General features: G+C 42.7%; 1 protein-coding gene across 1 annotated transcript in view; it reads right to left on the bottom strand.

The window, feature by feature from the left end:
* Positions 1-7,375: 7,375 nt before the first annotated feature.
* ak8 (adenylate kinase 8) overlaps positions 7,376-21,227 on the bottom strand; it is a 79,300-nt gene continuing 65,448 nt past the window's right edge. The window contains exons 13-14 of the mRNA XM_084176478.1: positions 7,955-8,035; positions 7,376-7,683 (exon numbers count right to left, since the gene is read on the bottom strand). Of these exons, the coding sequence (XP_084032604.1) occupies positions 7,425-7,683; positions 7,955-8,035 (340 nt within the window). The 3' untranslated portion in view covers positions 7,376-7,424. The remainder of the gene's footprint in view (positions 7,684-7,954; positions 8,036-21,227) is intronic.

Below are 21,227 nucleotides of genomic sequence, written 5' to 3'. Positions count from 1 at the left end.
TGCATTCTACAAACTGTGGAATAGGCAAAATATGATAACACAACAACTGAATGCAGTCGCTAACTAGCCAGCTAACCTCTGTAGCTAGCTAGCAAGCAACACAAAAGGGATTGCAAACGGGTTAGCATAACTCTAGTCAAACAAAAAGTAGTTTTTCTAAATATTAGCTAACTGGCTATCAAACACGTTCCTCATGCTAGGAAAGTATTTCCTCCAACATTATACTAGACTTGTGGGAGGAGTGCTTATGACGTCGCCCACTGTTGGCGCTTTCAGTCTCGTCCAGACTGAGGACCCCAGAGGCTCAGCAATTGCATCACACCATCCATACCGCGCCTCCGACCACATTTCGGATCTTCTTCTTCTTCTTCGATGAGGTTTAATGATGATTGGCATCCAATTTGTTGCACTACCGCCACCTACTAGACTGGAGTACAAATCCCTTATATTCTGTTTGCGTCACACCAAACGCTGAGTATCACGAACACCGGGAATCTTCCCCTTCAGTTGGTCAACCTTTACATTTACTGCTACCCCAGTAATCACTCCTTTCAATGGCACCCTTTTCTTGAGAGTGAAACAATTCACAATTCTTTCCCCCATTTGGTTAACTCTGAGCGCCTTCTCCCTCTGACCAACAGAAACACAAACAATTATCACTAGACCACTTCTGGTTACCCTCACCGATTCTACTATACCCAATGCTTTTTTCACGCATCCTGAAACCACAAATGGATCAGCCAAAAGGTAAGGGTCCACTTTTTCCAAAAACTTCACTCCTACTGTCACAGACTCATCTTTATCCTGACCCTCTGTGCAAGCCTTGGGCTCAGAGTACTTCACCACACCTACCACCTCCGATACTTCACCCTCATTCACTTCCATTTCTCCTCCTGTCTTCAGCTCACTTTGCTTACATTTCCTACCACTCTTCTTTAACAAACATTCTCCCTTTCTTCCGCCATTTTTTACCGACTCAAGCTCACAGTCTTCCTCCCTCTCTCTCTTAGACCTCCTCTGCCTCTCTTTTTCCCTCCATTCCTCCTCCGTCATCCAAGTATATGTCTCCTTATGATAATACTGCACTTCTCCTGACATACATCTGTTTCTTGCTTTCTCAAGGGACGCCATTTACGAGGCTCTCCCATTTTCCAAGACCACCTCCCGCGATCCACACTTCGGATCAAGCATAATTTGTCTCTTAAAGCCCACAGCGAAGTCAGCTCAAAACAAAAGTGACGTAATTATCACGGGGACCTTGTGAAGATGCTGGAGGAAACAGGTACAAAAGTATCTATATCCACAGTAAAACGAGTCCTATATTGACATAACCTGAAAGGCCGCTCAGCAAGGAAGAAGCAACTGCTCCAAAACCGCCATAAAAAAGACAGACTACGGTTTGCAACAGCACAATGGGACAAAGATCGTACTTTTTTGAGAAATGTCCTCTGGTCTGATGAAACAAAAATATAACTGTTTGGCCAAAATGACCATTGTTATGTTTGGAGGAAAAAGGGGGTTGCTTGCAAGCCGAAGAACACCATCCCAACCGTGAAGCACGGGGGTGGCAGCATCATGCTGTCGGGGTGCTTTGCTGCAGGAGGGACTGGTGCACTTCACAAAATAGATGGCATCATGAGGAAGGAAAATTATGTGGATATATTGAAGCAACATCTCAAGACATCAGTCAGGAAGTTAAAGCTTGGTCACAAATGGGTCTTCCAAATGGACAATGACCCCAAGCATACTTCCAAAGTTGTGGCAAAATGGCTTAAGGACAACAAAGTCAAGGTATTGGAGTGGCCATCACAAACCCCTAACCTCAATCCTATAGAAAATGTGTGGGCAGAACTGAAAAAGCATGTGCGAGCAAGGAGGCCTACAAACCTGACTCAGTTACACCAGCTCTGTCAGGAGGAATGGGCCAAAATTCACCCAATTTATTGTGGAAAGCTTGTGGAAGGCTACCCAAAACATTTGACCCAAGTTAAACAATTTAAAGGCAATGCTACCAAATACTAATTGAGTGTATGTAAACTTCTGACCCACTGGGAATGTGATGAAAGAAATAAAAGCTGAAATAAATCATTCTCTCTTCTATTATTCTGACATTTCACATTCTAAAAATAAAGTGGTGAGCCTAACTGACCTAAAACAGGGAATTTTTACTAGGATTAAATGTCAGGAATTGTGAAAAACTGAGTTTAAATGTATTTGGCTAAGGTGTATGTAAACTTCTGACTTCAACTGTAAATGGCACCTAACGTTAGCTACCTTAATTTATAAAAAATGCATTCATTTTACAATCCCTTACAAAAAAAGATTGCAGTTTTGAAACTGCAGTAAAAGGGAAGTAACTGCAGTTGACTGTGGTATTTTGGAAGCAATAATTGCAGAATAATTACACTGCATAATTACTGTAGTAAAAAAACAGTGTTATTTTGGACGCAGTATTTGCAGCTTACTGCAGTTAGACTGCACTTTAACTGCAGTTATACTGCATTGTACTGCAGTTAAACTGCACTCTGACTGCAAATTATTTTCGTAAGGGATGTATTATTTATGATTGAATATTTGAAATAATAATAATAATTGAAATATCAAGTCATGGCTGTTCTAGTAGTTATGGAATTCCAGCATGTCTAGTGTTAAAAGACTCCTTTAGAAACCCCCACTTCTCCTTATATGGTTCCTTTCGAAACACCCACACCTTTCGACACCCCCACTTTTCCTGAGAGATGCACTGCACTGAGATATGACATATCAGTAGGTAGCAGCATAGAGACCCTGAGGGATGACTGCTCTGAGAGATGACGTCGCAGCTGGACCCTATTGGTTCATGTCACGGGCCATAGACTGGTGCCCCGCGGCTCAGCATAATCGAATCCGCCCATTGCGTGGCCGTGGCGTAGCATTTGGCCGGAGCAAAGAGTTTGGATAGCCAGGCAAGGAGGACGGAGGAGGCGAGATCAGTTGGGACCATTCTAGCCAATGAGAGGGCAGACGCGCGTGTAAACAGGCACAACTCCGATATAAAGTCGTTTATTTCTAAGTTGCTGAAATGCCACGTGTCCACTTATCAGTGCATTTGTAACAATCGAACTATTACGAAACTTCTATTCAATCAAATAAGCCTCACGTAGCAAATTAGCAATAAATAAATGTGTTTACCAAATTCGACACTTATTGACGTCACCTGTCTTGTGCTTGTCTCCACCCCCCTCCAGGTGTCGCCCATTTCCCCCATTATCCCCTGTGCATATATACCTGTGTTTTCTGTTTGTCTGTTGCCAGTTCGTTTTGTCAAGCCTACCGGTGGTTTTCCCGTACGCCTGTTGTCGCTCTAGTCCCGGTTTTCTAGTTTTCCCGGTTTTGACATTCTGCCTGCCCTGACACTGAGGCTGCCTGCCGTTCTGTACCTTACTGACTCTGCTCTGGATTACTGACCTCTGCCTGACCCTGAGCCTGCCTGCCGTTCTGTACCTTTCGGACTCTGCTCTGGATTACTGACCTCTGCCTGACCCTGACCCTGACTGCCGTTCTGTACCTTTCGGACTCTGCCCTGGATTACTGACCTCTGCCTGACCCTGACTGCCGTTCTGTACCTTTCGGACTCTGCCCTGGATTACTGACCTCTGCCTGACCCTGACTGCCGTTCCGAAGTAAACCCTTTGCTTCGCCTCTTCCTCTCTGATTGGACGGACAGTGACATGTTTAAGTTGGGCATATAGGTAACTCCCGAAATAAAGGAAACATTTGAGTAAATGAGGAATACAAAGAATATTGAAAGCAGGTGCTTCCACACAGGTGGTTCATGGTCCCCATCATGCTTAGGGTCATGTATAAAAATGCTGGGCATGCCCAGTTGCCCATTATTTTGGCTACCATGGCTAGAAGAAGAGATCAAATATCTGAGGGCCCATGCCAAATCTTTTCAGCCTCCTGAGGGGGAAGAAGCGTCGTCGTGCCTTCTTCACGACTGTGTTGGTGTGTGTGGACCATGTTAATTCCTTAGTGATGTGGACACAGTGGAACTTGAAGCTCTCGACCCGCTCCACTACAGCCCTGACAATGTGGATGGGGGCGTGCTCGGCCCTCCATTTCCTGTAGTTCAAGATCAGCTCCTTTGTCTTGCTGATGTTGAGAGCGAGAAGTTGTTGTCCTGGCACCACCAGGTCATTGACCTCCTCCCTATAGGCCAGTGTTTCCCAAACTCGGTCCTTGGGACCCAATGGTGTGCACGTTTTGGTTTTTGCCTTAACACTACACAGCTGATTCAAATGATCAAAGCTTTATGATTAGTTGATTATTTTAAGCAGCTGTGTAGTGCTAGCGCAAAAACCAAAATGTGCACCGAGTTAGGGAAACCCTGCTATAGGCTGTCTCATCGTCGTTGGTGATCAGGCCTACCACCGTCGTGTCGTCAGCAAACTTAATGATGGTGTTGGAGTCGTGTGCTCCCACTCAGTCGTGGGTGAACAGGGAGTACAGGAGGGGACTAATCACGCACCCCTGAGGGGCCCCCGTGTTGAGGGTCAGTGTGGCAGATGTGTTGTTGCCTACCCTTACCACCTGGGGGCGGCCTGTCAGGATGTCCAGGATCCAGTTGCAGAGGGAGGTGTTTAGTCCCAGGGTCCTTAGCTTAGTGATGAGCTTTGTGGGCACTATGATGTTGAACGCTGAGCTGTAGTCAATGAACAGCATTCTCACATAGGTGTTCCTCTTGTCCAGGTGAGAGAGGGCAGTGTGGAGTGCAATAGAGATTGCATCATCTCTAGATCTGTTGGGACTGTATGAGAATTGGAGTGGGTCCAGGGTGTCTGATGGTGTTGATGTGAGCCATGACCAGCCTTTCAAAGCATTTCATGGCTACAGATGTGAGTGCTACGGGGCGATAGTCATTTAGACTAAGACAGTGACTTTGAAAGAGGGGTGATTGTTGGGGCACGTTTGGCAGGAGCTTCAGTGACCAAGACTGCTCAACTTGTTGATGTTTCACGATACGCCATGGGTCACCAGGAATTAACCCAATTTAACATTTATGGGAGATTCTGGAGCGGCGTATGAGACAGTGTTTTCCATCACTATCCCTACGGTGAAGCATGGTGGTGGCAGCATCATGATGTGGGGATGATTTTCAGCAGCAGGGACTAGAAGACTAGTCAGGGTCGATGGAAAGGTGAACGGAGAAAAGTACAGAGAGATCCTTGATGAAAACCTGCTCCAGAGCGCTCAGGGCTTCAGACTGGGGCGAAGATTCACCTGCCAACAGGACAACGACCCTAAGCACACAGCCAAGACAACGCAGGAGTGGCTTCAGGACAAGTCTCTGAATGTCCTTGAGTGACCCAGTCAGAGCCCGGACTTGAACATTTTACATTTTTACATTTTGAACCCGATCGAACATCTCTGGAGAGACCTGAAAATAGCAGTGCAGCGATGCTCCCCATCCAACCTGACAGAGCTTGAGAGGATCTGCAGAGAAGAATGGGAGAAACTCCCCAAATACAGGTGTGCCAAGCTTGTAGCGTCATACCCAAGAAGACTCAAAGCTGTAATCACTGCATAAGGTGCTTCAACAAAGTACTGAGTAAAGGGTCTTATTTTTTTAATACATTTGCTAAAATGTCTAAAAACCAGTTTTTGCTTTGTCATTATGGGGTATTGTGTGTAGATTGATGAGGGGGAAAAAACAATGTAATCAATTTTAGAATATGGCTGTAACGTAACAAAATGTGGAAAAAGTCAAGGGGTCTGAATACTTTCTGAACGCACTGTACTGTATATTATACCTTCAACTAAGAATGTAATCTTATTCAATATTTGTTAGCGTATTTGGCTTTGAAAAATCATCTGATCCATCGTCCTACTTTCTCATGTGTTCTCTGTAGTGCATACATTTTCACCAGATCCCTATGGGCCCTGGTCAAAAACCTGGTCAAAAGTAGTGCACTAAATAGGGAATAGGGTGCCATTTGGGACGTATACCAGAATGCATGTGGATGTAGGGCGTATTGAATCCCTCCCTCCCCAAGGGCCTTGTTGGTCTAATGAGATTCCACAGTAATGAGGGCCCGATCCTGTGGGCAGATGTGAGATTCATTTTAATTAGTGAGGTCAGAGTGTACATTGTTAAATATTATTAACCCTTAGTTGAGAACATGGGCCGGGGGGGCAGTAGGCAACACAATCTCAAAGCAAGCAATGGGTCGGGTAACATCGAGGTGACTGCCTCATGATTAAAGATGCGACTGGGAGTCAATATTTGGGGACCCAGAGGACCATGTCCACTTTCATATGGTATACATCTCTATCCATGCCTCTACAAAAGCCAAGGAAGGGTTATAATGTAGAAGTGTCTGGGATACGAATAAGAGTGACTACTAAGATGTATTATTTGTTTCACTTAAGTTGATGAGGAGGATTCCTTTTATGTAAATACAGTATTTCCATTTTTGTCTAAGAATCTTCTTGAATAATTATTCTTAGAATAGTCAATGATATTCTAGAGATGATTGATTTGGCCATGCAATACAACATATCATGAATAACGAGTGTTTCAAATACAGTCTTATTTCAAAATGACATTTTGACAAATTACTGTAGTTTTATATTTCTACAATGCAACATCATAATATGGAGCAAGTTCTTCTTTGTAAACTTACATTCAGAAAACGTGCTTTGTAGTGGTATTGTTTGAGTTGATTGACAAGTCTATTTTCTGAGTTGAGACCAACAACAAATACAGAGCTTTGAAATAGATTCTGATGCTTATGATAAGATGGACAAGTCTGTCTTCTCACCTGCATTTACACTACAGACTAAAATATCAAGTAAGCAATCCCCCACATTATGAAACATAGACTTGTCTACTAAATAAATCAGAACTACACTGATTAGTGGAACACAAAAAAATAAAGAGGGCATGGGGATTGGTTGCTTTACTCTAGTGTACAAACTTTCAAACCCCACCATATCCTACTACTAAAATATTCAAAGGAGATGCATATTATGTTCAAACTCATCTGCAGTAATGAAGTCAGTCTGGACCAGTCATTGCAGCGCGTCTGAAGGGACTTTGAGAAATCTGCCATATTAACATATTTGTTTAACTGCTGCACTTAAGTCTCCCTAATGGCAAACTAATGGCTCCCCTGTACAGAGGACTTCAGTGTTACTTCTATATGTTAATAAAGCAAAAGCAGAGTTAACCAGTGCACCTTGTGAGGATTAGGGGCAGGAGGCCACAGACAAAGTGAATGCGGAAACAAATTACAAGGATGATGGCTTCAGTGGGTTTGAACAATAAACTCCTTTTATTTCTACAATTAAGATTACAATATGTTATACTAACTAAAAAGGACCTTCACTCCGCTCTTGTGTTAATGTAAAAATAAGATAAATCATGGGGTCTCGATTCGACTTCAGGAGTAGTTTTGTCCTCTGTCCGGCAAGGACTTGGGAAGACGTCCGACTAGACGACTCTCTAGGGACTCAAAGACAGTGTGTGGGTCCTGGTCAGCGTTGATATGCACAGCCTCAGGGTAGAGGTCCTGCAGGGAGGAAGCATTGGCCCAGTACTCCTTTAGCCGCCGGAGCAGTTGGGCCTCGGAGTCCTTGGGATTGAACTGCAGACGGGTCTGCACCTCAGGACTGGGGGCTGGCTTATACAGAGAGTGGTACCTGTCAGGGGCAAAAAAAACAGGACTAAGAACAACAAAGGACTAAACAAGGAAAAATAAACAACAGAGAACTTTGTACCTCAGACTATGGGAACATCCCCATTTAGTGGCACCCTCTTTTCTATATAGTGCACTACTTTTGACCAGAACCCTATGGTCCCTGGTCAAAAGTAGTGCACTAAATAGGGAATATGGTAACATTTGGGACACCGTCTATGTCATGGGGTCAACATCTCCATAAGACCGAGCGATGACGGTGTGGCATGACTCACCTCTCCCCGGTGACAGGGTCGATTGACCTCAGAGTGACTCTCTCGATGGCCACGTCGTCTGTCATCTCCAAAAAGAAAACCCTATGGCGAGAAAGGAAATGAACATTAGATATCCATCCAGAACTAGTTGCAAGGACTGTAATTAGCTGTATGAGCTTCGTCTTAGGTTCATTTTAGGACAGGTTTAAAGAGACATCTCCACATACATTGTTAGATAAATATACTATGTATTTCCTCCAGACAAACAAATGATGACCAGTCACCTTTCTTGGATCATCACAAGGATATAATACCCCAAAATAAGCCACAAATGCCGAAATGTCGAAATGTCCCAGGAAAACAATAATGGTAATGCCTGAATATCACTGTGCCCAACTGAAATAATCATGAGGGTGGCTAAGAGAAAGTGGCTGGATGTTGACGGTCTCCTGAGCAGGCACGGCATAATAATCGCAGGAATGTCCACACGGGTCTCTCCCAGGACACGCTGCTGCTTACGTAAAGTGCCTCTAATGGTGTGTTCAGGTGGAGGAACACCATGCTAACTGTCCTCGCCCCCCCAGTCCCCGTCCTCCCTTTCTAAACATCGGCCCCATAGTGGTCTCTGGAGGATCATAGGATGGTGACCTCTTGACTGCGTTCACTGTATCATAAATGTTTCACATCTACTTCAAGAGGAGAGTGTATAGAAGGACCACCCTCTATCCCTCCTTAAGGTGAGATTTGGAACATTTCAAATGACAAAGGATCAATGACACACACACACACACACAGTCCTCGGAATATACTATGTGTGATACAATATATAGGCCTAGTAAAGCCCTTTGATATGTCTTCCATTCCATTATGTTCCCCAAGTGTTCCTAACTGTTACAGATTAAGAGACTGTGACAGGGATGTCCTGACTGGCGCATACTGAACAACATGTCACAGAGCTATCAATCACCACTGCCAAACATTTCCAGAAGAAGATTTTAAATGTATGCCTCGGAGAAAGCTTTGTGTGTGTGTGTGTGTGTGTGTGTGACTATGGTCAATTATTTTGGGGAGAGTGTCCTGAATTTTTTATGAATATTTGTCTTTAAAAAAAGAAATAATAACTACTCTGCAAAGCTATTAGAATTAATATTTATGCCACTACATGAAATATTCATAGTTAAACCAAGAAGAGAAAAAGAGTGATAGGGGAGTCAGTCTGGGTAGATTTTTTTTAGGAGAAGAGATCATTTACATTGGGTGTTGTTTGTGGAACAGCTTGATGCTCTAAAACAAATGACTTACATGAACAAGAGTGCTCACAAGCAGCTGTCAGTCTGCGGAGATATGGGAAAACATTGGAATGAAACGTAAAGTGTGTGTGTGTGTGCGCACTTGAATGAATGCATTTCTGTGTTTGTGTTTTAGGCATGTGGGTATTTAACCTACCTTTGATGAGTGAGGGATGTCCACACAGTACAAGTACCTATTTTCTCCACAAAGACCCTCTCTGCGTACCAAATGGCACACTATACACTAAATAATGCACTTTGGGCTCTGGTCAAAAGTAGTGCACTAGGAAATAGGGTGCCATTTGGGATGCAGCCCTCCTCAACTAAACCAAGAGGCTCCATTAATCTGATCCCCTCCCCACCCCCCAAACCCCAACCCTCTGTCCTTATTTCCTCCCATTCCAACTACCCAAATTCAAAAATGAATGAGGGGTATTCTTTACAGCCCGCCGTGGCAATGTTTACCACTGATTAAATTATAATGCAGGGCCTGTTGTATTATTTATGAGCCAATTAGAGGAAGTGTTGATTTGATGCGGTCTGCTGGACAGTTAAAATACATCTGAGTGAGAGAGGGATTGGGGGGGAAAAGAGGAGGGGAAGGCTCAAGCTGACGTTTGTCTACAGCTCTCTAGGATTACATGGCTAATTGCCCTGCTTTATCTACGTGTCACGAATAGGCATGCATATTTCATTGTTCACAAAGACTTTGATTGTTTGCACTCGTGTCGGGCCTTTAAGGACCCAGGTGTGGCCAACGTAGAGTGTAGCATAAAGCCCAATGATTGCTTAAAATGTTTGAGGGGTCTGGAGAACACAATAAAAATGCCCAAATATGCCATATATATGTCAAAAGTTTTAGAAGGGTTTTTCTTTATTTTTTAAAAACTATTTTCTACATTGTAGAATAATAGTGAAGGCATCATAACTATGATATAACACATATGGAATCATGTAGTAACCAAAAAAGTGTTAAAGAAATCGAAATATATTATATATTTGAGATTCTTCAAATAGCCACCCTTTGCCTTGATGACAGCTTTGCATACTCTTCGCATTCTCTCAACCAGCTTCATGAGGTAGTCACCTGGAATGCATTTCAATTAACAGGTGTGCCTTCTTAAAAGTTAATTTGGGGAATTTATTTCCTTCTTAATGCATTTGAGCCAATCAGTTGTGTTGTGACAAGGTAGGGGGGTTATACAGAAGATAGCCATATTTGGTAAAAGACCAAGTCCATATTATGGCAAGAACAGCTCAAATAAGCAAAGAGAAACGACAGTCCATCATTACTTTAAGACATGAAGGCCAGTCAATACGGAACATTTCAAGAATTTTGGAAGTCACAAAAACCATCAAGCTCTATGATGAAACTGGCTCCCATGAGGACCACCACAGGAATGGAAGACCCAGAGTTACCTCTGCTGCAGAGGATAAGTTCATTAGAGTTATCAACCTCAGAAATTGTAGCCCAAATAAATGTTTCACAGAGTTCAAGTAACAGACACAGCTCAACATCAACTGTTCAGAGGAGACTGTGTGAATCAGGCCATCATGGTCGAATTGCTGCAAAGAAACCACTACTAAAGGACACCAATAAGAAGAAGAGACTTGCTTGGGCCAAGAAACACGAGCAATGGACATTAGACCGGTGGAAATTTGTCCTTTGGTCTGGAGTCCAAATTTGATATTTTTGGTTCCAACCGCCGTGTGTTTGTGAGACGCACTGTGGGTGAACGGATGATCTCCACATGTGTATTTCCCACCGTAAAGCATGGAGGAGGAGGTGTTATGGTGTGGGGGTGCTTTGCTGGTGACACTGTCTGTGATTTATTTAGAATTAAAGGCACACTTAACCAGCATGGCTACCACAGCATTCTGCAGCGATACATCATCCCATCTGGTTTGGGCTTAGTGGGACTATCATTTGTATTTCAACAGAACAATGACCCAACACACCTCCAGGCTGTGTAAGGGCTATTTTACCAAGAAGGCGAGTGATGGAGTGCTGCATCAGATGACCTGGCCTCCACAATCCCCCGACCTCAACCCAATTGAGATGGTTTGGGATGAGTCGGACCGCAGAGTGAAGGAAAAGCAGCCAACAAGTGCTCAGCATATGTGGGAACTCCTTCAAGACTGTTGGAAAAGCATTTCAGGTGAAGCTGGTTGAGAGAATGCCAAGAGTGTGCAAAGCTGTCATCAAGGGTGGCTATTTGAAGAATCTCAAATATAAAATATATTTTGATTTGTTTATCCCTTTTTTGGTTACTACATGATTCCATTTGAGTTATTTCATAGTATTGATGTCTTCATTATTATTCTACAATATAGAAAATAGTAAAAAGAAAGAAAAACCCTTGAATGAGTAGGTGTACTAAAACTTTTGACCGGTAGTATATACAGTTGAAGTCGGAAGTTTACATACACTTAGGTTGGAGTCATTAAAACTTGTTTTTCAACCACTCCACAAATTTCTTGTTAACAAACTATAGTTTTGGCAAGTCGGTTAGGACATCTACTTTGTGCATGACACAAGTCATTTTTCCAATAATTGTTTACAGACAGATTATTTCACTTATAATTCACTGTATCATAATTCCAGTGGGTCAGAAGTTTACATACGCTAAGTTGACTGTGCCTTTAAACAGCTTGGGAAATTCCAGAAAATTATGTCATGGCTTTAGAACCTTCTGATAGGCTAATTGACATCATTTGAGTTATCATTTGTGGTCCTCTGTAGCTCTGCTGGTAGAGCACAGCGCTTGTAACGCCAAGGTAGTGGGTTCGATCCCCGGGACCACCCATACACAAACATTTATGCACGCATGACTGTAAGTCGCTTTGGATAAAAGCATCTGCTAAATGGCATATCAAATCAAATCAAATCAAATTTTATTGGTCACATGCGCCGAATACAACAGGTGCAGACATTACAGTGAAATGCTTACTTACAGCCCTTAACCAACAGTGCATGTATTTTAAACAAAAAAGTAAGAATAAAACAACAACAAAAAAAGTGTTGAGAAAAAAATTAAAATAAAAATAAATAAAAGAGCAGAAGTAAAATAAAGTGACAGTAGGGAGGCTATATATACAGGGGGGTACCGTTGCAGAGTCAATGTGCGGGGGCACCGGCTAGTTGAGGTAGTTGAGGTAATATGTACATGTGGGTAGAGTTAAAGTGACTATGCATAAATACTTAACAGAGTAGCAGCAGCGTAAAAAGGATGGGGTGGGGGGGCAGTGCAAATAGTCCGGGTAGCCATGATTAGCTGTTCAGGAGTCTTATGGCTTGGGGGTAGAAGCTGTTGAGAAGTCTTTTGGACCTAGACTTGGCACTCCGGTACCGCTTGCCGTGTGGTAGCAGAGAGAACAGTCTATGACTAGGGTGGCTGGAGTCTTTGACAATTTTGAGGGCCTTCCTCTGACACCGCCTGGTATAGAGGTCCTGGATGGCAGGAAGCTTTGCCCCAGTGATGTACTGGGCCGTACGCACTACCCTCTGTAGTGCCTTGCGGTCAGAGGCCAAGCAGTTGCCATACCAGGCGGTGATGCAACCAGTCAGGATGCTCTCGATGGTGCAGCTGTAGAATTTTTTGAGGATCTGAGGACCCATGCCAAATCTTTTTAGTCTCCTGAGGGGGAATAGGCTTTGTCGTGCCCTCTTCACGACTGTCTTGGTGTGTTTGGACCATGATAGTTCGTTGGTGATGTGGACACCAAGGAACTTGAAGCTCTCAACCTGTTCCACTACAGCCCCGTCGATGAGAATGGGGGCGTGCTCAGTCCTCTTTTTTTTCCTGTAGTCCACAATCATCTCCTTTGTCTTGGTCACGTTGAGGGAGAGGTTGTTGTCCTGGCACCACATATTTATTATGTAATTGGAGATGTACCTGTGGATGTATTTCAAGGTCTACCTTCAAACTCAGTGCCTATTTGCTTGACATCATGGGAAAATCAGAAGAAATCAGCCAAGACCTCAGAAAAAATATTGTAGACCTCCACAAGTCTGGTTCATCCTTGAGAGCAAGTTTCAAATGTCTGAAGGTACCACGTTCAACTGTACAAACAATAGTATGCAAGTATAAACACCATGGGACCACGCAGCTGTCATACCGCTCAGGAAGGAGACGCGTTCTGTCTCCTAGAGATGAACGTACTTTGGTGCAAAAAGTGCAAATCAATCCCAGAACAACAGCAAAGGACCTTGTGAAGATGCTGGATGAAACAGGTACAAAAGTATCTATTTCCACAGTAAAACGAGTCCTATATCAACATAACCTGAAAGGCCGCTCAGCAAGGAAGAAGCCACTGCTCCAAAACAGCCATAAAAAAACCAGACTACGGTTTGCAACTGCACATGGGGACAAAGATCGTACTTTTTGGAGAAATGTCCTCTGGTCTGATGAAACAAAAATAGAACTGTTTGGCCATAATGACCATCGTTATGTTTGGAGGAAAAAGGGGGTTGCTTGCAAGCCGAAGAACACCATCCCAACCGTGAAGCACGGGGGTGGCAGCATCATGCTGTGGGGGTGCTTTGCTGCAGGAGGGACTGGTGCACTTCACAAAATAGATGGCATCATGAGGAAGGAATATTATGTGGATATATTGAAGCAACATCTCAAGACATCAGACAGTTAAAGCTTGGTCGCAAATGGGTCTTCCAAATGGACAATGACCCCAAGCATACTTCCAGAATGGCTTAAGGACAACAAAGTCAAGGTATTGGAGTGTCCATCACAAAGCCCTGACCTCAATCCTATAGAACATTTGTGGGCAGAACTGAAAAAGCGTGTGCGAGCAAGGAGGCCTACAAACCTGACTCAGTTACACCAGCTCTGTCAGGAGGAATTGGCCAAAATTCACCCAACTTATTGTGGGAAGCTTGTGGAAGGCTACCCGAAACGTTTGACCCAAGTTAAACAATTTTAAGGCAATACTACCAAATACTAATTGAGTGTATGTAAACTTCTGACCCACTGGGAATGTGATGAAAGAAATAAAAGCTGAAATAAATAATTATCTCTACTATTATTCTGACATTTCACATTCTTAAAATAAAGTGGTGATCCTAACTGACCTAAGACAGGGAATTTTTTACTAGGATTAAATGTCAGGAATTGTGAAAAACGGAGTTTAAATGTATTTGGCTAAGGTGTATGTAAACTTCCGACTTCACCTGTATATATACAGCTCTGGTAATACATAATAGACCACTGCATATCAGTTTCTCTGGTTTTACTATTTATAGGTATGTGTTTGGGTAAAAATAACATTTTTGTTTTATTCTATAAACTACTGACAACATTTCTCCCAAATTCCAAATAAAAATATTGTCATTTAGAGCATTTATTTGCAAAAAATGACAACTGGTCAAACTAACAAAAAAGATGCAGTGTTGTCAGACCTCGAATAATGCAAAGAAAATAAGTTCATGTTCATTTTAAACAACACAATACTAATGTTTTAACATAGGAAGAGTTCAGAAATCAATATTTGGTGGAATAACCCTGATTTTCAATCACAGCTTTCATGCGTCTTGGCATGCTCTCCACCAGTCTTTCACATTGATGTTGGGTGACTTTATGCCACTCCTGGCGCAAAAATTCAAGCAGCTCGGCTTTGTTTGATGGCTTGTGACCATCCATCTTCCTCTTGATCACATTCCAGAAGTTTTCAATGGGGTTCAGGTCTGGAGATTGGGCTGGCCATGACAGGGTCTTGATCTGGTGGTCCTCCATCCACACCTTGTCCTGCTGGAAAAACCAATCCTCAGAGTTGGGGAACAATGTCAGAGCAAAAGGAAGCAAGTTTTCTTCCAGGACAACCTTGTACATGGCTTGATTCATGCGTCCTTCACAAAGACAAATCTGCCCGATTCCAGCCTTGCTGAAGCACCCCCAGATCATCACCGATCCTCCACCAAATTTCACAGTGGGTGCGAGACACTGTGGCTTGTAGGCCTCTCCAGGTCTCCGTCTAACCATTAGACGACCAGGTGTTGGGCAAAGCTGAAAATTGGACTCATCAGAGAAGATGACCTTACTCCAGTCCTCTACGGTCCAATCCTTATGGTCTTTTGCAAACCTCAGCCTGGCTCTTCTTTGCTTCTCATTGATGAAGGGCTTTTTTCTAGCTTTGTAGACTTCAGCCCTGCCCCTAGGAGCCTGTTTCGAACCGTCCTCGCCGTGCACTTCACCCCAGCTGCCGTTTGCAATTCTTTTTGTAGGTCACTTGATGTCATCCTACGGTTGTTGAGTGACATTCTAATGAGTTGGCGGTCATCCCAGTCAGTAGAGAGTCGTTTTCGCCCTCTGCCGGTCTGTAGCTTTGTTGTCCCCAATCTCTGCTGCTTGACCTTGTTCTTATGAACCGCTGTCTTTTAAATTTTAAGGATGGAAGCAACCTGACGCTCACTGTATCCCTCTGCCAGTAAAGCCAGAATTGAACCCTTCTTTTCCTCACTCAACTTTCCTTTTCAACTCTTTTGGCATGGTCAATAGTTATTTTTTGATTAATATTATATTTGAGGTACTATTAGCACTGTTTTTGCCATCCAGCTGGTCCTATTGCAAGAGGATAGTGATGACCACAGCAGTGGTTTTTATACTTTTTCTCGTTAAATAAGATTTGGTTCAGGTTATCACCTAATCAGTACCTAATTCAGTAGAATGAGGTGTGCCTGTGTTGGAAAAAATTGTAGTGGTCTCTTAATTTTTTCTAGAGCTGTATATACAAACTGAACGAAAATATAAAACGCAACATGTACTGTTGGTCCCATGTTTCATGAGCTGAAATAAAACATCCCAGAAATTTTCCATACGCATAAAAAGCTTATTTCTCTCAATTTATCTGCACAAATGTATTTACCTCCCTGTTACTGAGCGTTTCTCCTTTGCCAAGATAATCCATCCACCTGACGTGTGGCATATAGAGAAGCTGATTAAACAGCATGATCATTACACAGGTGCACCTTTTGCTGGGAACAATAAAAGGCCACTCTAAAATTTGCAGTTTTGTCACACAACACAATGCCACAAGTGTTAAGTGACTGCAGGAATGTCCACCAGAGCTGTTGCCAGATAATTGAATATTAATTTCTCTACCATAAGCTGCCTCCAATGTTGTTTTAGAGAATTCGGCAGTACGCCCAACCGGCCTCACATCCGCAGATCACGTGTATGGCGTCGTGTGGGCGAGCGGTTTGTTGATGTCAAGGTCGTGAACAGAGTGCCCAATTGTGGCGGTGGGGTATGGGCAGGCATAAGCTACGGACAACGATCACAATTGCATTTTATCGATGGCAATTTGAATGCACAGAGATACCGTGACGAGATCCTGAGGCCCATTGTCGTGCCATTCATCCGCCGCCATCACCTCATTTCAGCATGATAACGGTCCCATGTTACAAGGATCTGTACACAATTCCTGGAAGCTGAAAATGTCCCAGTTCTTCCATGGCCTGCATACTCACCAGACATGTTACCCATTGAACATGTTTGGGATGCTCTGGATCAACGTGTATGACAGCGTGTTCATTAGGGCCTAATGAATTTATTTCAATTGACTGATTCCTTACATGAACTGTAACCCAGTAAAAATCTTTGAAATTGTTGCATGTTGCATTTATATTTTTGTTCCATTAAAATTATATTAGAAAAGTGGTGAAAAAGTGTGCCAAATTACTGTTTTTTGTAAATATTTTCATGGTTAGTTCCAATAGTTTACATGTAAACACTCAAAAAAAAAATTTGATATGGGTGTTCCCTTTAGTCTAATGATTGCAATTATATATTCTAGGGAACAATGTTTCCAAAATGCCCAGAATTAAGAAAAATAGTGGACAGGATTCACATGGCCATATTCCCATAAATAATTGGTACATAAAATGCATTCCTATGGGATTTTACCTAGAGTGACAGGGCAGGTTTCTTGTCACATTTCTTGAAATTGACACAATACAGAATATCATATTATACAGTACCAGTCAAAAGTTTGGACACACCTACTCATTCAAGGGTTTTTCTTTATTTTTTTTACAATTTTCTAAATTGTAGAATGATAGTGAATAAATCATAACAATGAAATAACATATATGGAATCATGTATCAACCAAAAAAGTGTTAAACAAATCAAAATATATTTTATATTCTTCAAAGTAGCCATCCTTTGCCTTGATGACAGCTTTGCACACTCTTGGCATTCTCTCAACCAGCTTCACCTGGAATGCTTTTCCAACAGTCTTGAAGGAGTTCCCACATATGCTGAGCACTTGTTGGCTGCTCTTCCTTCACTCTGTGGTCCAACTCATCCCAAACCATCTCAATTGGGTTGAGGTCGGGGTATTGTGGAGGCCAGGTCATCTGATGCAGCACTCCATCACTCTCCTTCTTGGTAAAATAACCCTTACACAGCCTGGAGGTGTGTTGGGTCATTGTCCTATTGAAAAACAAATGATAGTCCCACTAAGCCCAAACCAGATGGGATGGTGTATCGCTGCAGAATGCTGTGGTAGCCATGCTGGTTAAGTAATAAATCACAGACAGTGTCACCAGCAAAGCACCCCCACACCATAACACCTCCTCCTCCATGCTCTACGGTGGGAACTACACATGCGGAGATAATCCGTTCACCCACACTGCGTCTCACAAAGACACGGCGGTTGGAACCAAAAATCTCCAGTTTGGACTACAGACCAAAGGACACATTTCCACCGGTCTAATGTCCATTGCTCGTGTTTCTTTGTGCAAGCAGGTCTCTTCTTCTTATTGGTGTCCTTTAGTAGTGGTTTCTTTGCAGCAATTCGACCATGAAGGCCTGATTCACACAATGTCCTCTGAACAGTTGATGTTGAGATGTGTCTGTGACTTGAACTCTGTGAAGCATTTTTTGGGCTGCAATATCTAAAGCTGATAACTCTAACTAACTTATCCTCTGACAGAGCTCCAGAGGTCCTCTGTTGAGATGGGAGAACCTTCCAGAAGGACAACCATCTCTGCAGCACTCCACCAATCAGGCCTTTATGGTAGAGTGGCCAGACGGAAGCCACTCCTCAGTAAAAGGCACATGACAGCCCACTTGGAGTTTGCCAAAAGGCACCTAAAGGACTCTCAGACCATGAGAAACACGATTATCTGGTATGATGAAACCAACTTTTTGACCTGAATGCCAAGCCTCACGTCTGGAGGAAACCTGGCACCATTCCTACGGTGAAGCACGGTGGTGGCAGCATCATGCTGTTGGGATGTTTTTCAGCGATAGGGACTGGGATACTAGTCAGGATCGAGGAAAAGATGAACGCAGAGATCTTGATGAAAACCTGCTCCAGAGCGCTCAGGACCTCAGACTGGGGCGAAGGTTCACCTTCCAACAGGACAACGACCCTAAGCAACGGCCAAGACAACGCAGGAGTGGCTTCGGGACTCTGAATGTCCTTGAGTTGCCCAGCCAGAGCCCAGACTTGAACCCGATGTAACATCTCTGGAGAGATCTGAAAATAGCTGTGCAGTGACGCTCCCCATCCAACCTGAGAGATCTTGAGAGGATCTGCAGAGAAGAATGGGAGAAACTCCCCAAATACATGTGTGCTTGTAGCGTCATACCCAAAAAGACTCGAGGATGTAATCGCTGCCAAAGGTGCTTCAACAAAGTACTGAGTAAAGGGTCTGAATACTTATGTAAATGTGCTATTTCATTTTTGAAAATATATATATATATAAATTTGCTAACATTTCTAAAAACCAGTTTTTGCTTTGTCATTATGGGGTATTGTGTGTAGATTGATGGAAAAAATAATTTAATCCATTTTAAAATAAGGCTGTAACGTAACAAAGTGGAAAACGTTAATGGGTCTGAATACTTTCCGAATGCACTGTAGTTAGAGTGTTTTTAACAAAGGGATTAGTAGTTTTCTTCTTTACTTTCTTAAAGGGAGCAGAGTACAAATATCCATCCAAAGTTAAGCCTTTTGGGGACAGCATTTCAGTCTGCAGCCAGGGTAAGTATGGTTTCTTGGAGAACCAAAACATTGCAGCCCAGTAATACCACTGTAGGTTTGGAAGTTGCAACCCTCCTCTGTCATAGGGCAAATAAAGAAGAGAAAGTCTAAAGCTGTTCGAATACCCATACTAACATACTGTATACTACATACTTAATGAGTATATACTACATACTATTAAATCATTTTAGTATACTGCAAACGAATGGTATCATTTCAGTTGAGCGTACTAGCGCTTCACCTGTCTACCGGAAGTTGATGCTATTGCTATGCAACCTCTTGCTAGCTTGTTAGCATAACAAATGACTAGCTAGACATTTTACGATTTCGGGTGTGTTCGTAAATTCAATCTGGAGTGCCAAAGTGCGCTCAGACTGCGCTCTGGGCGTTCGTAAATCCAGAGCGTTGTCAGATTATCCGTTGGTAAATTCAGAGCGTTTCGCTCTCGGAGCGTTCAGAGCGCACACTGGACGCTCTGGCCGAGGAGTAGGGTTGATCCGAGCGTTCTGACCTCACAACGGCAGTCAAGCACCCAAGCTAACTGGCTAACATTGGCTAGCTTGCTAGCTACTTCCAGACACAAATTAGAGTTCATCTCACTCTGTCCATTTTACTCACCCCAGCAGAGCTGGTTAGGCTTTTTTCATGTTATCCAGAGCGTTGGTGACTAACTGTGCTGCTGGCAACAATTCAATAACGCCTTTTTTTTCTGGCGTTTACTGACACTGGCCATATTCAACGGGTGTTGAGCGTTCGTAAATTCATCAGTCATTCTGCGCTCTGGCACACTCAGAGGAGAGTGCTCTGAAATCGGAGTAGATAGCCAGAATTACAATGTCCATTGAGAACGCACAATGACTATATCACTTAGCTAAGAATGACGTGAATAATCAAGTCAAACGTTGGGTAGTTAGTTAGATAGCATATAGTTAATATACTGCCTGGCAAGTTCGATGTATTAATAGCCAACTAACGTTAGGTAACTAGCTAACATTCTGCTGTAATGCTATGCAGTTCGTAAGAATAGTGTAGCTAACAATTTGTCAGCCAACATAACGTGTAATGTGACTTATTTGAAAAGTCATTACTTTTTACATTGCTCAACATTTCATTAACATTTGTCATAATTAGTTAAAGCATTGAATTTGTATCCGCTCTCGTCGGACTTCGGCTGCATATTTTCCGCCATTTCCTTGTAATCTGAAAACATTGTGAAGCCATGCAGATTTTCTGAAGAATTGCATTATAAGCCCTAAAAGCACGGAAATAGTGTCCACTGCTTGTATACTTCGTATTTTGGCGAATTTGGTATGACATCCGGGAACGTTTAGCATACTATGTCCATACTATGACCTATAAGCATACTACATACTCAATTTACGTCACAAATACTATGGTTAGTATGAGTATTCGAACACAGCTTAAGCCTTGGTTTTCTGTTGCTCCAGATAACATTTGAGAGTATCTTTCTGATCTTTGGGCAAAATAAAGGTGGTGGAGCCAGACGAATTGATTGAAATAGATAAAGAAATTTGGGCAGAATATTCATCTTAATGATATTTATTCTACCAATAATAGATATAGGCAATGATGTCCATCTGTTGATGGATTCTGTTACACTCGTTTCCATGGGTTCATAATTTGTTGAACTCAAGGAGCTAATTTCTGGTGTGATTTTAATACCAAGATATGTGAAACCTGGTTCTGTATTCACAAATGGATGCTGTACAACTGGATTCAGTCTCTCTTAATTTTTGAGGAAAGGGATGGAAGATTTGGTTTTATTAACTTTAAACCCAGAAACCCAAAGTTATTAATTAAATTGGAGAGGGAAGAGATAGAATTATTTAGATCTGTTAGGAATAAGAGGGTATCATCGGCATACAGGGCCACTCGATGTTGACGGGTGGGTCCTTGCTGCAATGGCAAAGGGTTCTATTGCTAAAATAAAGAGTCCTGGACTGGCCGGACATCCTTGTCTCGTGCCCCGAAAAAGCTTAAA

This window comes from Coregonus lavaretus (genome assembly GCF_964263955.1).
Source record: "Coregonus lavaretus genome assembly, chromosome: 14".
In the NCBI taxonomy this organism is placed as follows: domain Eukaryota; kingdom Metazoa; phylum Chordata; class Actinopteri; order Salmoniformes; family Salmonidae; genus Coregonus; species Coregonus lavaretus.
The sequence above is the reverse complement of the archived record's forward strand: the minus strand, read 5'-3'. Positions and strand labels throughout refer to the sequence as shown.